Source organism: Bos indicus, chromosome 11 (assembly GCF_029378745.1).
Source record: "Bos indicus isolate NIAB-ARS_2022 breed Sahiwal x Tharparkar chromosome 11, NIAB-ARS_B.indTharparkar_mat_pri_1.0, whole genome shotgun sequence".
Lineage (NCBI taxonomy): Eukaryota > Metazoa > Chordata > Mammalia > Artiodactyla > Bovidae > Bos > Bos indicus.
In genome coordinates this window covers 63,241,472-63,259,034 of record NC_091770.1, presented here as the reverse complement: position 1 = coordinate 63,259,034, position 17,563 = coordinate 63,241,472, and the positions used below count along the sequence as shown (strand labels likewise).

At 40.5% G+C, this 17,563-nt stretch overlaps 2 protein-coding genes across 12 annotated transcripts in view; one reads left to right on the top strand and one right to left on the bottom strand.

The window, feature by feature from the left end:
• Positions 1 to 8,700, top strand: part of RAB1A (RAB1A, member RAS oncogene family) — a 29,898-nt gene extending 21,198 nt beyond the window's left edge. Inside the window, exons 3-6 of one of the 2 annotated variants that reach the window (XM_019970404.2) lie at positions 886 to 981; positions 5,003 to 5,098; positions 6,413 to 6,544; positions 6,880 to 8,700. In XM_019970404.2, coding sequence (XP_019825963.1) covers positions 886 to 981; positions 5,003 to 5,098; positions 6,413 to 6,544; positions 6,880 to 7,077 — 522 coding nt within the window. In that variant the 3' untranslated portion in view covers positions 7,078 to 8,700. The remainder of the gene's footprint in view (positions 1 to 885; positions 982 to 5,002; positions 5,099 to 6,412; positions 6,545 to 6,879) is intronic. The other variant, XM_070798886.1, reaches the window with a different exon arrangement.
• CEP68 (centrosomal protein 68) overlaps positions 8,539 to 17,563 on the bottom strand; it is a 26,970-nt gene continuing 17,945 nt past the window's right edge. For 4 of the 10 annotated variants that reach the window (XM_019970397.2, XM_019970399.2, XM_019970403.2 and 1 more), the window contains 2 exons: positions 16,591 to 16,687; positions 8,539 to 12,929 (listed from right to left, as the gene is read on the bottom strand). In XM_019970397.2, the coding sequence (XP_019825956.2) occupies positions 12,679 to 12,929; positions 16,591 to 16,687 (348 nt within the window). In that variant the 3' untranslated portion in view covers positions 8,539 to 12,678. Of the gene's footprint in view, positions 14,124 to 15,845; positions 16,688 to 17,563 lie in introns of all 10 variants that reach the window. The other 6 variants (XM_019970401.2, XM_070798884.1, XM_019970398.2 and 3 more) reach the window with 5 other exon arrangements.

Below are 17,563 nucleotides of genomic sequence, written 5' to 3'. Positions count from 1 at the left end.
AGAAGCCTCTGCAAAGAGAATACCCCTATGCACTTCAACTAGAGAATAGCCTCCACTCACCACAACTAGAGAAAAACCAGACCCAGCACAGCCAAAAATAAATAAATAGTGTGTCTATGTGTGTGTGTATATATATAAAAAGAAAGGCTGAACCTTGAAAAGTTTATGCTGAGTGAAAGAAGCCAAACACAAAAGGTCATACTGTGTGATTCCATTCATGTGAGGTGACCAAAACAGACAAATCTGTGGAAACATAAAGTAGATTAGTAGTTTCCAGAGTCTAGGGGGAGAGGAAGAAATCTGACTGCTGCTGGGTATAGGGTTTTCTTTTGGAGTGAAGAAAATGTTTTGGAATTAAAATAGTTGTGATGGTTGCACAGCCTTCTGAATATACTAAAAACCACTGAGTTGTATATTTTGAAGGGGTGAATTTTATGTATATGAATTATCTCAATTTTAAAAGTCATAACTAAGAAATAAAATTGACTTCTGAAAGAATTTCAGGAGAGGGACATGATCATAGGTTTGTGTTGAGTAAACTGAATAACCAGTGGGTGTGGAGGAACAAGAATTCTGCTGATTAGCAGATTAGAAAAATCATTCGTAATCATTCAAAATACAAAACCTTCTCTGTATGATACATATAAAGAATTTGCCAAGATATGATTGGAAAACTAAAGAATAGCTATTGGAAAAAAAAATCTTAAACCATTTTTAAATAGCACTTTGTCTTCAGAATGTGAACTGAGTGCAGGAACAGGATGGAATGGCTGTTCTCAGATTGTTATGTCTTACAAATTTTATCAGCTTTCTAGATAAAAGTTAACATATTTCTTATTTACTCTATTGAACATTTATTTTAATTGTTAACTTTTTTCCCTTTAGGATGATACATATACAGAAAGCTACATCAGCACAATTGGTGTGGATTTCAAAATAAGAACTATAGAGTTAGATGGGAAAACAATCAAACTTCAAATAGTAAGTAATTTTTGGACTAGAAATTTTTTGGAAATTATTTTGGTAAATTTAGAATGTATTTGTTATTCATAATATGTTAAAATGAAAATATCTTAGGAATCATTCATCTGTGACAGAATGGTAGAGTAAGAATAGTTTAGATTGAAAGTGATTTAAGATTACCTCCTTCATTGAGTTTTCTGTTCAGAGAGTTGAGAAATACATGTTTTAAGTCAAACCTGGTCCTAGTTCTTTTTCTTGCGCTTTTATCAGTGAGGTCTAAGGGGTCTAAGTTGATGTTTGTTTACTTCGTCTTACAGAAGTATATTGAGCAGTTTTCATGTCTTTTATTATGCTGAATACTCTGGATCCAGGAAAAACCTAGGAGAGGTTCTTCATATTTGTTTTAGTTGAGTATTTATTAGATCGTATGTTCCAACTCTCTAGAAATGTAGAATTTTATTGGAAGGGAATTTAGCTTTTCTTACATATTTTACAGCTCAGAAAATGGATGCTGAGAGATTTAATGACTTGCCTACCGTTACTAGCAGAACCACGTGACCCATAGCTCTCTGTTTTCAGTATATTGTGTTCCTGTGCCATTCTCACTCCCTTACCCATCCTTAAAACCCCAACCCTGAATTAAAAATAGGGGGTTGTAGTAGAAACTTAATATAGGTCTGGGTACCAGGATGGACATACCTTTGGTCTTTAAAAAAAAATCTCGGGTATCTTTTAGAATCGGCTCTTAGTATGAAGTAACATAGAAAACAAGTGACTGCTCTTTCTTATGGAATTGATAACGCCCTGAACTGGAAGGAGTTCTGAATTTGGAGTCAGAAACTTGGATTTGTTGTGTTCATTCTGCTGTTTATTAGTTGGAGAGTCACGGGTTTAACTTCAGCCTTTTTCCTGAGACTCTGTTTCTTACCTCTAAAATGAGTGTGATGATATTTGACTTACTAATAGGTAGTTGTGAGAACCAAATCTATAGTTCTGTGTATGTATATATGTTAATCTGTGTAAAAACCCTTTGCGGTTGCCTAATCAAAATTAATTTCTGTTGGTAGCCTGCCATTTAGATTGGTCTTATCACAACCTATCATTCCTTTCTGGAAGCATGTTTTCAGAACCGTTTACAATCTGGGTTACTCCTGTATAAGTGCCATTTACTAAAATATGATTCCTAAATTCAAATACAAGATAGTATCTAGCCAGTGTGGACTACATAGGGTAAATTCTCTATTGATTTGGTCTCTGAATTTCTTTTTTTCCCTCTCAGACTTGAGGGACTCTTGCCATTTTCTCATCATTGGCCCATACAAGGACATAGAAAGAAAGCCTGAGTTTACTACATTTGCTATCTCAATAACTATTTTACCTACTAGTTTGGGTCTTAAGGTTTTGGTTTGTTTTTTAATTCTTATATTTTGTGACTAGGGCATTAAAAATCTAAATGTAAGATTTTACTTTTAACCCTGCTACATTTCACCTTGCCTGGCTTGAATTACCCTTTCATGTTTTCCAGGTCTTTAAAAAAAATGATTGGGTTTATCTATATTTTAATTATTTTTTCTGCTTTTCCTGTTCAAGTGTGCCATCAGGGTCTTTATCACAGTTGGTGATTACAAAACATTCAGCACTGCAGGGCATGTATGGAGTCCAGTCCCATGAAAGGCCTCTTTCTGTGACTGTTGATTCATTCACAAAGCTTTATGGAAATGCTCACATTACACAAGATACATTCAAGGTTGCAGGGAGGGATGAAAAATAGCCCCATAGGAGATCCCATTTCAGTGGGAGAGACACAGCAGGGAAAATCAGTTTACCTCGTGATTATGAGGGGTAATGAGGATTATGTACATAAAGGGTGATCAGTTACAGAGGGAAGGTACTGTTAGGATGTAGTCAGGAGAGTTTTCAGAGTGGCAAGAAGATAGCAGAAATTTTACTCTTTGGATGCCATTGTATTCAGAAATAGTTTCTTCCTGTTCTTGTCCTATCCTTGTGAAAGGGGTTAGTGGTGGTGAAGAGAAGGGAACTAACATTTTATTGAGTAGCTACTATAATGAGGTATTATGCTAGGCATTTTATAAATATTCTTTCATTTAAACTTAGCAGTTTTATAAAGTAGTGATATCTGGAATTTATGGATGAAGAAACTGTCATAATCAGGAACCTAAATTTAATGTTTTGAAGTCAAATTGACTTTCCTCCAGAGATCCTGCTTCTCCAAGGGTATCCTGAAAGACTGGAGGCTCCTTACTGATGATGGTTTTCTGACTCTAATAGGCTAGTACTTTGGATGAAAAAGGTAGCTTTTGCTTGTTTTAGATGAACAATTGTTAACATATTACTTTATTACTTCCCTTGGAGTATGTTAAAGTGGTTATTGACATGATATTTTACTGCAAAAATACTAATTATGCATCTGTTTTACTGTGTAACCACCGTTACCACTTCTAACAAAACTGACACTAATGCCTTTAAAAAAGTTTTTTTAAACTTTTTTTTTGGGGTATAGCCAATTAACAATGTTGTGGTAGTTTCAAGTGGACAGCAAAAGAAGTCAGCCATACATACATATGTATCCATTCTCGCCCAGACTCCCCTCCCGTCCAGGCTGCTGCATAACACTGAGCAGAGTTCCATGTGCTGTACAGTAGGTCCTTATTGGTTATCCATTTTAAATATAGCAGTGATACCAATGCCTTAATGTTATCTAATATTCAGTCTGTATTTAAATTTCCCCAAAATTGCAGCTTATTTTTAACATCTTTGTTGGCTGGGTCTTAGAAAAGGAAGTGATTTCACTCAGTGCTCCTGAATTTTTTTATTTTTGCCATTTAGGACACTAGTTGGGAGCAATGTCAAGTTCACATATATATTCCAGAACTTTACAGCTTCTTCCCATGAAAGGCTGTTTCATCATAATCTCCACTTGTATTAGGCTACAAGTCTATTTTTTGTTTTTTTAATTGTTAACCATTAAGTAACCGTTTAGTTATTTCCCCATCAGTCAAATATTAGTTTTAGTGGGGTGTGTGCTAAGTTGCTTCCATCTTGTCTGACTCTGTGTGACCCTATGGACTAGAACCTGCCAGGCTTCTTTGTCCATGGGATTCTCAGGCAAGAATACTGGAGTGGGTTGACATTTCCTCCTCCAGGGGACAGGACTGGGGGATCTAACCTGCGTCTCTTATATCCCTTTGCCACTGCTGGGAAGCCCGTTAGTGGGGTAGGTAGCTTTTCTAAAAAAACAATATTTTTTAAAAAAGGAAAGGTCATTATTTACGAGCAATTGAAACAAAATTCTCATTGCCCTTGTTAAAATCATGGTTTTTAAAAGGAGTTTACCTGATATTTTTTAATAGTTTTAACTGCAAACTTTAATGTGGCAGTGTATTTGTTTCCAGTGTTGGAGCCTAAATGGTTGAAGTGTGGTAAATTGCTCTTAAAATGAATTGTATAAAAGCATTTGAAATCATCTTCCTTACATTGTTTTCCCTAGGATTAAAATAATTGTTCCTTAGATAGCTAACGTGACTGGTATTAGATAGCTAACGTGACTGGTAGTTATCTGAATTATTAGGTCCTTTCAGTGTTTTCCATGATGATAAAATGTGCTAGCAAGAGATTTTGTCTTATGTTTGATGAGAGTTGTAATGTGTTAACAGGGGCACTAGACCAGTAGATTTGCTAATATCAAGTCAGCCTATCTTTGCATTCATAGTGTAAGCTTGGCACAGTGCTAAAGGCTATTGAGTATATGAAAAGTATGACATAGTTGCTGATTGGCTTATAATTACAATATTGGTAGCATTAACTGCAAGCTAAATTAGACACTGCCTTCTTTTTTGAACCTTCAGATATTTGGCAGTTTCTTTGTGATTTAGTAGTGTGAGCACAGAGAGCTAATGTTCCCATAGCAAATCCTGGTTATCCACAACTCTGTAAACTAAACTGTTCTCCCTCCTTGCTGCCTTTTCCCCAACTCTTGTTTTAATGGAATTGTTTGGATTTCTTGATTGTTTTATGATAGTGGGACACAGCGGGCCAAGAAAGATTTCGAACAATCACCTCCAGTTATTACAGAGGAGCCCATGGCATCATAGTTGTGTATGATGTGACAGATCAGGTAAGTTCCAGGAGAAAATTGTGTTACACTAACAATGTAAGTTATTATTTGATTAAATATCACACTATTTTTACTTTGCATACAAGTGATGAGTATTATTTATATAGCAGACTTTGTCCACCCCAGATGAAGTGAATGATACAAAAACATTTATCTTAAACCAGTTATCTTTTAAGAACAGGTACAGTGTTATTTTTTCTCCCCTACATCATTTGAATACCTAATAAAACTGGTCAACCAAAAATTTCCTATTTTAGTAAACAGAAAATTTAGTAATTGGATTTACATTTGCTTTCAAGGGACCCAAATTATATTTATTATCAGTTAAATCATTTTGTCAAGGGTTTGTAGGGAACTGGGATTGTTTGACTCATATTGTGTCCTTGGTGATAGGTGTTAACAGAAATTTGCCTGGTAGTTAGACCTGTTGGACTTGGCAAAAGTAAGATTAGGGGTCTCTGCCTGTGGAGTGTGTGGTTCAGAAATAGGGATGAGCTTTGAGGAACATTTTAAGAGGACAGTGAAAATCTAAAGATAAGCTTGTTGAAAGAAGGTAGGGGGATGTGAAGAATAGTGTAAGAATGTGGTTCAGAGGCAGTAATTGTTCTTTTGATCAGAAAGTTAGACAATTTCAGGGTCCTTTTGCCTGCCAAGGAGTGAAAGATGAACTTTGAAAATACAATGTATAACTCTTACAGCAAATGTTCAATCCCCAGTCAAATATGAAATCAGAGCTAATTAGGAGATGACTAAAATTATAGATTTAGATTCAGCACCATTAGGAGTACTGGGTGATAAAACATGAAGAAATCATTGCTAGTTAGTAAATCTTACGTCATTTCCTTGTAATATTTAAAATGGAAATTTTCCTCCCTTAAAAATGACTGTGGAAAACAAGTATCTTTACATTGGACCCATTTATTTAATAACATTTGACATCTCTAGTAGTTAACAGTTAGGCTACCTTATTCATAAGCCAGAATTTTGACAAATTTCAAAAACTACGTTTTGTGGTGCATATAAATAGCATATTCCAAGACAATGGGATTTGCCTGAGCTATAGTTTGAGCTATATTTCCTTCTCAAATAAGGCATTGTCATCCTCAAGCTTTCAAATTCTGTATTCTTATTCATATAAGAATATATGTATCAAAATGTCAGTTCACGTCTTTCCCAGCATTAAGAGTTCTTTTTTAATAGCTATTATCGTCTCACTAGCTCTTCTTAGGTCAGGAGACACTTCTGTTTATCACTTGCTTCATTAGAATAGTTATGTTCAGAACTATATTATCACTCTTTAAATTGTCTTTTTAGGAGTCCTTCAATAATGTTAAACAGTGGCTGCAGGAAATAGATCGTTATGCCAGTGAAAATGTCAACAAGTTGTTGGTAGGGAACAAATGTGATCTGACCACAAAGAAAGTAGTAGACTACACAACAGCAAAGGTATGTTTAAAGTTTGACTTTCAGACTGAATTGGAAGGTGCTGAATTTGAATTATATATGGGTATGGAGTCACACAATGGCTGCAACCACCTTAGGTTTTATTGTTAGTTTCCCAACCAAGGGTTGAACCCGTGCCCCCACATATTGGAAGCACGGAGTCTTCACTGGACTGCCAAGGAAGTCCCCACCTTAACTTTTAAAATACATGCACTAGAAACTTTGACAGTGATCATTCGTGCAGTCATCTGAGTTCAGTAAACTTAGTCATTCATCATTCCTTATTTCAGATGGTGAAAAAGATTTTTCAATTAATTTTGCCTTACATATTCTCTTAGGAATTTGCTGATTCCCTTGGAATTCCATTTTTGGAAACCAGTGCTAAGAATGCAACGAATGTAGAACAGTCTTTCATGACGATGGCAGCTGAGATTAAAAAGCGAATGGGTCCTGGAGCAACAGCTGGTGGTGCCGAGAAGTCCAATGTTAAAATTCAGAGCACTCCGGTCAAGCAGTCAGGTGGAGGTTGCTGCTAAAATTTGCCTCCATCCTTTTCTCACAGCAATGAATTTGCAATCTGAACCCAAGTGAAAAAAACAAAATTGCCTGAATTGTACTGTATGTAGCTGCACTACAACAGATTCTTACCGTCTCCACAAAGGTCAGAGATTGTAAATGGTCAATACTGACTTTTTTTTTATTCCCTTGACTCAAGACAGCTAACTTCATTTTCAGAACTGTTTTAAACCTTTGTGTGCTGGTTTATAAAATAATGTGTGTAATCTTTGTTGCTTTCCTGATACCAGACTGTTTCCGTGGTTGGTTAGAATATATTTTGTTTTGATGTTTATATTGGCATGTTTAGATGTCAGGTTTAGTCTTCTGAAGATGAAGTTCAGCCATTTTGTATCAAACAGCACAACCAGTGTCTGTCACTTTCCATGCATAAAGTTTAGTGAGATGTTATATGTAAGATCTGATTTGCTAGTTCTTCCTTGTAGAGTTATAAACGGAAAGATTACACTATCTGATTAATAGTTTCTTCATACTCTGCATATAATTTGTGGCTGCAGAATATTGTAATTTGTTGCACACTATGTAACAAAACAACTGAAGATATGTTTAATAAATATTGTACTTATTGGAAGTAATATCAAACTGTATGGTGATAAGTATTGTTTTAATTCTTATGGCTAAAGGGAAATAGAGCCTTGCATTATACTCAAAACAGCCATTTGTGTGTGCAACCAGGGCATTGTAGACAACTATCTTAGAGCAGCATCCAATATACTTTCCAGATAATATACCCAGTAAATGACCTAGGGAGGCTTATGTGCTGCACAGGGATTTAACCAAGCTTAGTGGTTCAGGGAGATTAAATTTTATGAAAGTAAGTTTTAGAATGTATGCTACCTAGCCTATTATCTCTGATCTTTCTCTAGAACCATTTGAAATGGCTTCACTGATCAACATTTGATTCTTCTGTGGTAGAGGTGGAAAACACCACCTTTCCTTAATTGGCAGACTAACACGTGTGCTAATGTTGTTTCTTCCATGTTTGGAGTCAGATGTCAGCTGTTTTATCCTCCACAATTGTATACCTTAGGTTGGAGGCGAGTTAAAGCATTAGAGGAGGAAGCAGGAAATTTACTATTTGCCCTAATTTTAGAAAATATGTCCCTTAAAATTAGCTGAAAACCTGAATGCTGGGTGGGAGTAATAAATAAGAGAAATATTTATTTCAGTTGAATTTTGCACATGTGAAAATTTTGTTAACTAGGACCTTAAAGGTCCTAGGGTTTGTTTTTATTGTGGGGGAACAAAAATCTTTTGCTAACTCTGGCATTTTAAGGTGATAGAAGTCAAAGATAGTTTCCTTCGGGTTGAAATAGTAACCAAAATATTCTTTACTTAGGGGCGTGGGATGTGGCTGTTGGCTACACATTTTATGGTGGGGTCTTTAATTCAGTGATAAAATTTAAACTAAAAACAAGCCAAAAATTATAGGTTTCTTTATTTTCACTAAACAGGCAACTGAAATACATGGTACAAAAATAAGTGGTAAGATTATTGTAAAATGAATGGACAGAATAAATATTCAATTTAATTTTCCATCTATGAGAATTTCACAATAAAATCACAGTTTACTTTGTATTATAGATGTGCTTGTTGGGTCTATTCATCTTCACATAAGGCAACTGAAAAACTCCTCAAGCTACCAATAGTTATTTGGGTGAAATTTTTTTAGTGCTTCAAAAGGTTTATTTTTTTGCCTTATCAATACAGTACAAATAATTCAGAAACATTTTTAAAGTAGATGATACAAATTTCAGACAATGTAATGCACTTTTGTTTTATACAACAAGTTGTTCAAACTGTCAGCTTTTTCTTGGTGAGTTAGCAAAAAAATTATGTGAATTTGAGGTGTAAGCATATTTACATATTTATTTTTGAAAATTCTAGTGTTCTTTTCCTTGTGGTAGTCAAGACTGGGACAAGATGTTTCAGCACGCTTCACTACTTGCTTAATGAATGCAGTTTGGGGGATACTCCATTCCTACCCCCACTTTCAAGTACAAATATTTCAAGCTACATTATGGGCTTTTAATAATCCATTCACACTCAGTAAAGGGAATTATTGCTTGCCGTATTTTGTAAGGTTGCTATGAATTAGCTCACATGTTCTAAACCTAAGCAGTCACAGTCTCTGGAAATCCTTGCAAAATGATAAGCCATTCTGGTCTAAGCAATGACGTTTTATGACTTTGGACCAAAATTTCCTTTAGCATGTATGTTGTCATTGCAGCATATTTTACATCTGCCCTTCTTTGTGTTCCCATTTAAGCTTCAAAATATCATTGTATTGACATTGTCTATTGGCAGATGAGCTTATTAAGCCATGGAGCTGCAACAAGAACCCAGGTTTTGAAACTGCCAATCTAGCTCCCAGTACTGCCACTTGCCTGGGGACTTAAGTTCTACTACTTTAAGGGACTACTAGGAAATTATACCACAGGTAAACTTGGGGTTTTGTAACCACATGATGTGTCACTGTGAGCCACTGCTGTCCTTAAGGCTAATGCTAGAATCAAACCTGGCCGTGTCTGCTCGTGAAATGCTGCTGGCAGCATCTAGTCAGAAACAATTTCCGCTTGAGTTTTAAGGGAGGTCTTAAACCTATAGCACTGCCGAAGATACCATTAATAGCTGTGCTGATGCTCTTCAGTGATATTTATGAGTAGGTCCAGAGTAGGCAAAGGAAGTGAACAAAAATATCTTTAGATCATCGCCTGGTAAAGTAATAGTTTTTTACAAAATAGGGCACTCTGAAATAAAATATTCTGTGAAAATTTCTGTCAGCTGAAGCCTATTATTAGATCAAATGGCACTTTTAGCTTTCAACTACTGTAAAATACCATTGGTCACTTTGAAGATGACAATCCTATAGAAACAATTTTTTTGCTAACTAGTTAAGGCATTTTCATGCCTAGCAAAATGTCAGTAAATGGGTTTAACTCCCAAGGGCTTATCCTGTAACACACTCATTGGAAAGGCATGTACCAATTTATAGTCACATCAAAGAGAAGGTGAAATATATCAGTTTAAGTACAGAGGCTATAAGATATGCCTTCTGAACCAATTAAGGCCTTTAAGACTATTTTACATATATAATAATCTGCTAGGAAGGTGTTCTGTCTTTTTAAATCTATGTACAGAACCAAGATTAAAACTGAGACAGCAGAATCAAAATTATGCCTTTAAGCATTTTGATAAATACTAGAGAGGCACTTGAAATACTCCATTTTATATAACTGTTACTGAATTTTATAGTTTCCCTTTAGAATTAAAATCTTTAAACATTAAAACTTATTAACAGCTTATTTTCCAGTTTAAACTCTTGAGGATTTTAGTTCACAGAGATGGATGAGATGGTGTTAAGTTGCTCAGCTTTAAGTTCTAAACTTCTCTTAAAGAGGGTAATTTTCTATTTAGTATTTTATTCTGAGGGGTATCAGAAGACTGCTTTATGAGAGTAACTGTTCTAATGTTACCTGCTCTGGGTTCAGGTGATTTGTCCATTTCTTTATAAATCAAAGTATCTTCCTTTCTTAAGCACCCTCCCTCAAGTGAGAACCTAGAGTTTGAGAAAGGATTTTGACTTTCTTGAAGTGTTATCACATATTTAAGTGTGGAGGACCCTTTCCTCAGGTCATAGCCTACTGGAACACAAGTAAACAGGCAAAGTGCTTTCCTCCTTCCATGCACATTCACAGCCAATAAAACATTTTGAAAGCGCTGCTTTGTTTTTGCAGAATGTGTGGTTACCAGCAATGGCCAATCATTTTACTTTAAAAAGCTAGAGCTGGCTTTAAATGGTTGCTCCTTGGTCCCTCCCCCCCCCCCCCCCCACTAAGGTATTCACATGTCAACTCCCAAAGAAACAAAAGAATTCCCTTTTCCCCTCACCATGAACAGCCTTAGCTTCTACAGCTATTTAACCAGGCTGTGTGAGCCTATCCATGCCCTTCTGACTCTTCCCAGGGAGGAGTGCAGGATGCCGCCTCCTGGAGGTACCCTGAAGGCAGATCATTAGTGGGCTGAAGCTCAATGGCAGCTTCTTAAGCCCCTCTCATTCTCCTTTAAAATGTTAGGCAGGCAGATGGAGCCCTGAGCACTTAAGATGATAAAAGGTATCTTTGCAGCCCAAAATAATTTACAGAAGTTCTATTTGTTCAAAACTTTCTATTAATTTGGAGAGTCTGAATATCTTCTACAGTCTTCAGAGAGTGATTTATAAGCCTAGTCACTTTTTGTCTTTTGGATCCTCTTGTATGCCTGAGAACACCAAGTACTGGGTACCTTCTTTCTCCTACCAGCTTTCTTTAAATGATCTCAGTACACAGAGTAGTTTAGGAGTTCTGTCTCCTCTTTTTAACTGGACGGAGGGAGAGGAAATCTTGTAAGCCTTGTCTGCATTATTTGAACAACTGCAAAGCTACATGCTCTTTGTAGAGAAGCACCAAAGGAAAACCTTAACTGGAAAGGATTCATTTAAATAAAAACAGTAACTCAACAGCCCTTACTTTCAGGGAAAAGAAAGGCATTTTAAAGCTAGTACATTAGAGTCACATTTCCCACTTGGTTTCAGAATTAAATGGCTCTCACAAGGACTTCCGAAAGTTTCCAAATAGCCACATTTTGACTGACAGATAATTACATCTCATTCAGAGAAGATGCCTAAAGAGAAAGAGAAGCATCCGTTACAGGCAGAATGCTGCAGAGGAAGAAATGACATGGCAATCATCTGCATTCATTTTAGAATTAAAATGACTACTACCCTAGATTTATTTGATGCAAATACAGGGACTCCCTGCTCCCGAGATACCTGGATTTATCCCTTACCTTCTTTTATTTGCAGTGAATTCTCACCCAGGAAATCTGAGTTAAACGCCAGATTTTGGCAGTAGGAGAAGTTTTGGAAGAAGCGTGCTCCAGCTGTGGCGGCATGGTGTTGGGCAGTGGTAGCCCCAGAGTGGGCAGCAGTCCCTCTTTGCTCTCAACTTCTGTTCCTACCTGTGACATCTCCAAGGCCTGGTGCTCCCATCTATCCATCCCCTAACCCTATCCATCCCCTAACCCTTTTTTGGAGGGGAGTAGTGTGTGACATTTTCAGAGAGCATTTTCAGGAAAAGAAGGTGTGGGGAGTTGTAACTCAGGATCCCTGTGGCTACTTGGCTTTGTCAAGAGTTGCTTACTGATGGAGCACCACATGAGCTGGGTGGGAAGAGCCTGCAGGATAGAGGCAGCCTGTACCAGAGAAGCGTATGTGCACAGACATAAAACAAAGTTGGTACAGGTAAAGTCTACAGTTGTTTCCACGGGTGGGGAGGGGTGACATGTCGGCCATTTAAGATGGAAGCACAGAGCACCCTAGTCCTCAGCAGGCACAGGGCGGAAAGTGAGCAATGGAGCGTGCCGCTTTCATCACCACAGAAAGAGGCCCCCCCCCCCCGCCCCACTCCCTGGCAATGGCAGCATCTCCCCTTTTCAGTTCCAGGGGCTTCTCCCAGCCTCTCGCCTCTTATTTGTTTCAGTAGCTTTATTAGTTGAAGGAGCTTCTAAGAAACAGCCAACTATTAGAACAGGAACTCTGTTCCAGAATCAGGCACTGGGGTCTGAGGACAAGTTTCCTCCTCTGGGGTTGCTCTACTTACCAGGCTAATTCCCTGCACACCGGTGCTCCTGTGTGCTGCTGGCGTGCTGTCGGGGGTGAGGGTGCAGCCGGCCAGTGTGTCTAGGGAGGCCAAGATGGTGTCGTACAGGCGATCCGCGTGGCTCTCCAGCGCGCTGGGCTGCCTAGAGATCCTGCCCAGGACATCCTTTAACACTAACAAATGAGTTTTAAAGCAGTAAGGCCAAAGACACAACACAAGTGTGCCTTCAAGGAACATACCAGGGTGTAGCAGAAAGCAGGAACATGGCCACAGTTTCACAATGTCCACTTAAAAAATACTCCCTGGACCGAACTGCACTGCGGAATCTATGTTGTTAACTTGTGATTGATGCTGAATTGTCTCAATGGCTCCACTCTGGAGTTACACATTCACAAAAATGCACAAGAGACATGGTTGTCTGATGACTGGTATTATCTGAGTTTTAGAGATAAGACCCCTGGCTCACACCCGGATCCTGTGGGGCTGAAGCCTGAAATGAAAACAGCAGGCCACCATGAGGACTCTGGGTCCTGCTACCAGGTCCCATCAGCTTGTTGGCTGTGGGACTGTCATTTAGCACATATATGGGTGATGCGGTAACGTAACATGGGACTGCTTGTGAACCCTTTTTGGTGGGTCCTAAATGAATAGACTTCAAGAGAAAATTACCTGAAAGCAGGCTAAAACAAGATGGTTCATGAGGCCAAGGTTCCAACCCCTACAGGCCAAGTTTTGAGGAAGGGAGGGGCCAGGTTCAGAGTGCATCACACACAGCAGGCTTGTTTTTTTCTTTTAAAAACTTCGACTTCCTTTGTTAAACACAAAGGCTGCTTTTGCTTCCTGTGCCTTTTATCAGCTGTGTTCACCCTCTCCCTAATTTCCTGCCACAGCTGCAACATCTGTGAGCAGAGGAAGGGAAAGGGGAAGCTGTGTTATCTGCAGAGGATGCCAGCAGATGGGTGGAAGGAGGAACAGGCTGTGGAACTTAGCCCCTAGGGAAGCCACAGCGGTGCAGCATCATCAGGGCAAAGTGCCAGCCTGACAGTTTAGAACAATCGGCAGGGCAGGCTGAGGAATGCAGCCAGGGCCCCTGGCACAGCTCACCTGTAAGGGTGAGTGGGTCAGGTTCTCTCCTCCAAGTTCACCGGTCATGTGAACAGTCCTGTGTGGGGTCAGTGGAATTCAAGGGGCCTTTGGTTTTTGAACTTTTATTTTAAGATGTTAGAACATTTGGTTGGGGCCAAACAAAAGGGAAGCTGGAACAGTGATGAAATTCTCTTTCCCAGTTGAGACTTCAATGTTTTCACTGAATACATGCATACAGGGCCCTGGTTCAGCTCGATGTCAATAGGTTCTAGTCGTCTGATCTAGGATGAGGAGGAGTTAGGGTGTAAGGCAGGACTGTTACTTCATGTACCAAGGTAACCGGGTCAAAATGTAGTGAAAACTTGCCAGATAACCAAAGGAAAACCCGTTAGCTGGAGGCTGAGATGAACACATTTGGAAGGAATTAATCTGACCTGTCCCTCAGGTTTTGCACATGGCTGAGGATGAGAGTGGGCTCTGAAGAAGTTGCGGGGACTGGGGTGTCCATGCTTGGGCTCCACTGACTCTGACAGTGTGATCTGGAGGGAAGAGTTGTGCGCCTAGCTGAAGACCCTGTGGATGTCTAGGGGAACCTGTGATTTTCATAAAACAGCCAAGTTCCTGATTAGTCCAAGCAGAGAACTGGGAGGGGCATGGTGTCCATGTGAATGAGCCTGGATACAGACCTGAAAATCACAAAATACCCCAAAGCATCTTTTTTTTTTTTTGGGCCATGCACAGCTTGTGGGATCTTAGTTCCCCAATCAGAGATTGAACTGGGCCTACAGCAGTGAAAGCACCAGGGGATTCCCTGGACCACCAGAGAATTCCCTAAAAAAAGTCTCTTATTTAGGCAGTAAAATACCTCTAGACTCCTTTGGAGAGAAGAGCAAAGTGGGACATCATTACCGATTAAGTACTGAGAAGTATTACTGAGTCGATTTTTAAATGAAGGTCCAAGAACAACCTGTAGCTTGTAAGAAACACATGTGGCCTCCAGAAAATTTCCTGGTACTGAGTTCTTTATGCTACTGTGCATGTGTGCAGGTGCAGGAGCCTGAGTGGGGTATTAGTGCACAGGGGTGGGAGTCAGGCTGCCATGCACTGTGTGGCCCCATGCAGATCCATAGCTCTGTGAAGTGAGAGTATTAACTATCCACCTCACGGGCCTGTGATTAAGTGAAAAAAATGTCAACGGCTTTGGCATGGTGTCTGGCACATAGTACTCAAGACAATGCTGGTATAACAAGTGGCAAAGGAGCCTGGCATAGCAAATTTCTGCCCCAATAAAAATTAAAAAATTCCTAATGCAAGAGCACAGTGGATGAGCCAAAGCAAAGGTGTCCCAAGGGCAAGGGATGCTGTGGGCTCACGTGACGGACAACGGGTAAGTCATGCCCTGCTGAAACCCTTCAGTGGCTCTCCCCAGCAAAACCCCTCTGCCACGCTGTTTTCAGTCCTGGGGGTTTCTTCCTTCCCAGGGGACATCTGGCAGTGTCTGGAGATGTTTGGGGTTGTCAAAACCGAGGAGGTATACTATTGGCATTTACTGGGCAGAGGCCGGGGATGCTGATAAGCACGGTGCAACAACAGGACAGCTGTCCTCACGAGAGCGCGTCCCGTGGCCCAGTGTCAGCGGTGCTCAGGCTGGGACACTTGGCACCACCTCCCTACCACACACCCACCCACCACTGCTGGTCAGGCGCGCGCCACCTCTCCCTTCTCAAGCCAGTGGACCCTGCCCACTTTGTTCACACTGTTTTGCTTCCAGTGGAAATCCCACTTCAGTCCAAAACTGAGGCAAAACACAGATGGGCTTTTTCAGCACTTGCTTGCTCAGTCTTACAGAAACATAGGGACTGCTCTGAGGGGTCCATCAATTCCTTGCTTTAACTTAGCATTCTCCTGTCATATTCGTCCTATCATACCTGCTCCCAGCAAGGGCAAGGCCAACTGTAAACACCTGCACCCTGAGATGCACTCTCAGAGTCTGATTTTCTCACCTTCCTAATCTGGGAATCCATCCTGGGAAAGGGCTCAAGCTTAGTTTGTGTACCACCGTCCACCTGTCCCCTTCTCATCAGTTCACTTCTTCCTTCAGTCTCTTCCCATAGAACAGATTGACTGCTCTCAGGTCCTGGAACAAATCCTCCCCCAAAGCAGATAACGAGAGAGGGGTCCAGCCTGCAGGGCAAAAGGAAGGGAGCCCTGTAGGCTCCCCAGTGTCCTTGGCTCCCCTAAGCTAAGGGGAGCTGGACTAAAGCCAGCATTCCCACCAAGGACTCCACCAAGGAAAGGCAGAAGCTTAAAGAGCACTGTTCTTGGGACTTCCCTTGTGGTCCAGTGGCTGGGACTCCGTGCTCTCAATCAGGGGCCTTGGTTTAATCCCTGGTCAGAGGACTAGATCCCACATCCAGCAGCAAGGTTCACACGCTGCAGCTGAAGCTCCTGCATGCTGCTAAGACCGAGCACAGCCATATATATATTAAAGTATAAAAAAAAAAGTGCATCTTTCTTGCAGGCTCAATGCCTGACTTCTCACACCCGCAGGGCTGTGACTGCCTCATCACGTGTTTGTGGGGCCATGAAGATGCGAGAAGCTGGCAGTCGACTGTGGGAGTCAAAGGCAATGGGTGTGGACACGAGGGATTCTTGTACACTGGCTCCGCCTGGTGACAGAGTGGGTCCCGGACTTGCACTGAGAGGTTATATTAAGCACCAGCTAAATTCAAAACCCAAGAATCTCACCTGGGGTATTATCCAGCAGGCTCTGAAGCAGGATCTCCCCTTTCTGTAAGACACTCTCCGTCAGGGACTGGTGTTCATCTATATCTTTCTTAAATTGCTTAGAGCATAAGAGAAAAAAACAGGAAAAAGCTTTATTACTACCATTTCACAAAAGTCATTAAAAATGATCTTTTCTTTGGTAGTTGGACTCCCCTTTAACCCACCCACTCTTCAGGATTCCCCAAGTAAACAGTGCAGTAGTTTAACCTCATCTTCTTTGAGCCCAAAGCAAACCCAGAGTCAATCCTGTTTTTCTGTTTACAACTTGACAAAAGCAGAGTTTTCTTTTCCCTGGCAGAGCCTGGCTCCTGAACAGCCTGGAGGCCGGGATTCCCGTGTGGGCTACACCTCAAAGGGTCCCATTTAGGCTCATGGGCCTGTTGAGACTGTCTTCCATTCTAGTGGACCCGCAGAGCCACAGAGGCGCCTTCAGTGTGGCCACAGGCAGCTGCAGCCTGCCCCACGTCCTCCCTGTCCCCCTCTCTCTGGACCTGAGGCCGTGGGATGGCGTCAGGGAAGCTGTGAGTCTCCTGAGCGGTTGATTTCTTTTCCCCTTGCAGTACCAAGCCTTGTAACCGTTTCTGGTTTTTCCTTCAGCTGCTAAGATGTGAAGTCAAATCCATGACCACCTTCAGCACAGGGTGCAGTTCACATTCTGAAGTTGCAGTTTTACTTCTGGATTTACTATATTCCTGTCTTGTTTTCGTTTGCCCTAATTACCTGTATTGATTATTTCTTTAGTTCTCTGCAGTTTATATGCTGCCACAAACCCACTGTGTTAAGACAAAATACACAAGACAGGGTCACAAGTGAAACGTGTGTGAACCAGTGTACATGTGCTTATATGTGGTATCTAAGTAGGCTCGAGGCAGCTCACATGTGGGCGTGAGCCAGGCGCCATCCTGGGTGCAGCAGCGCTGACAGTGGGGTCCCA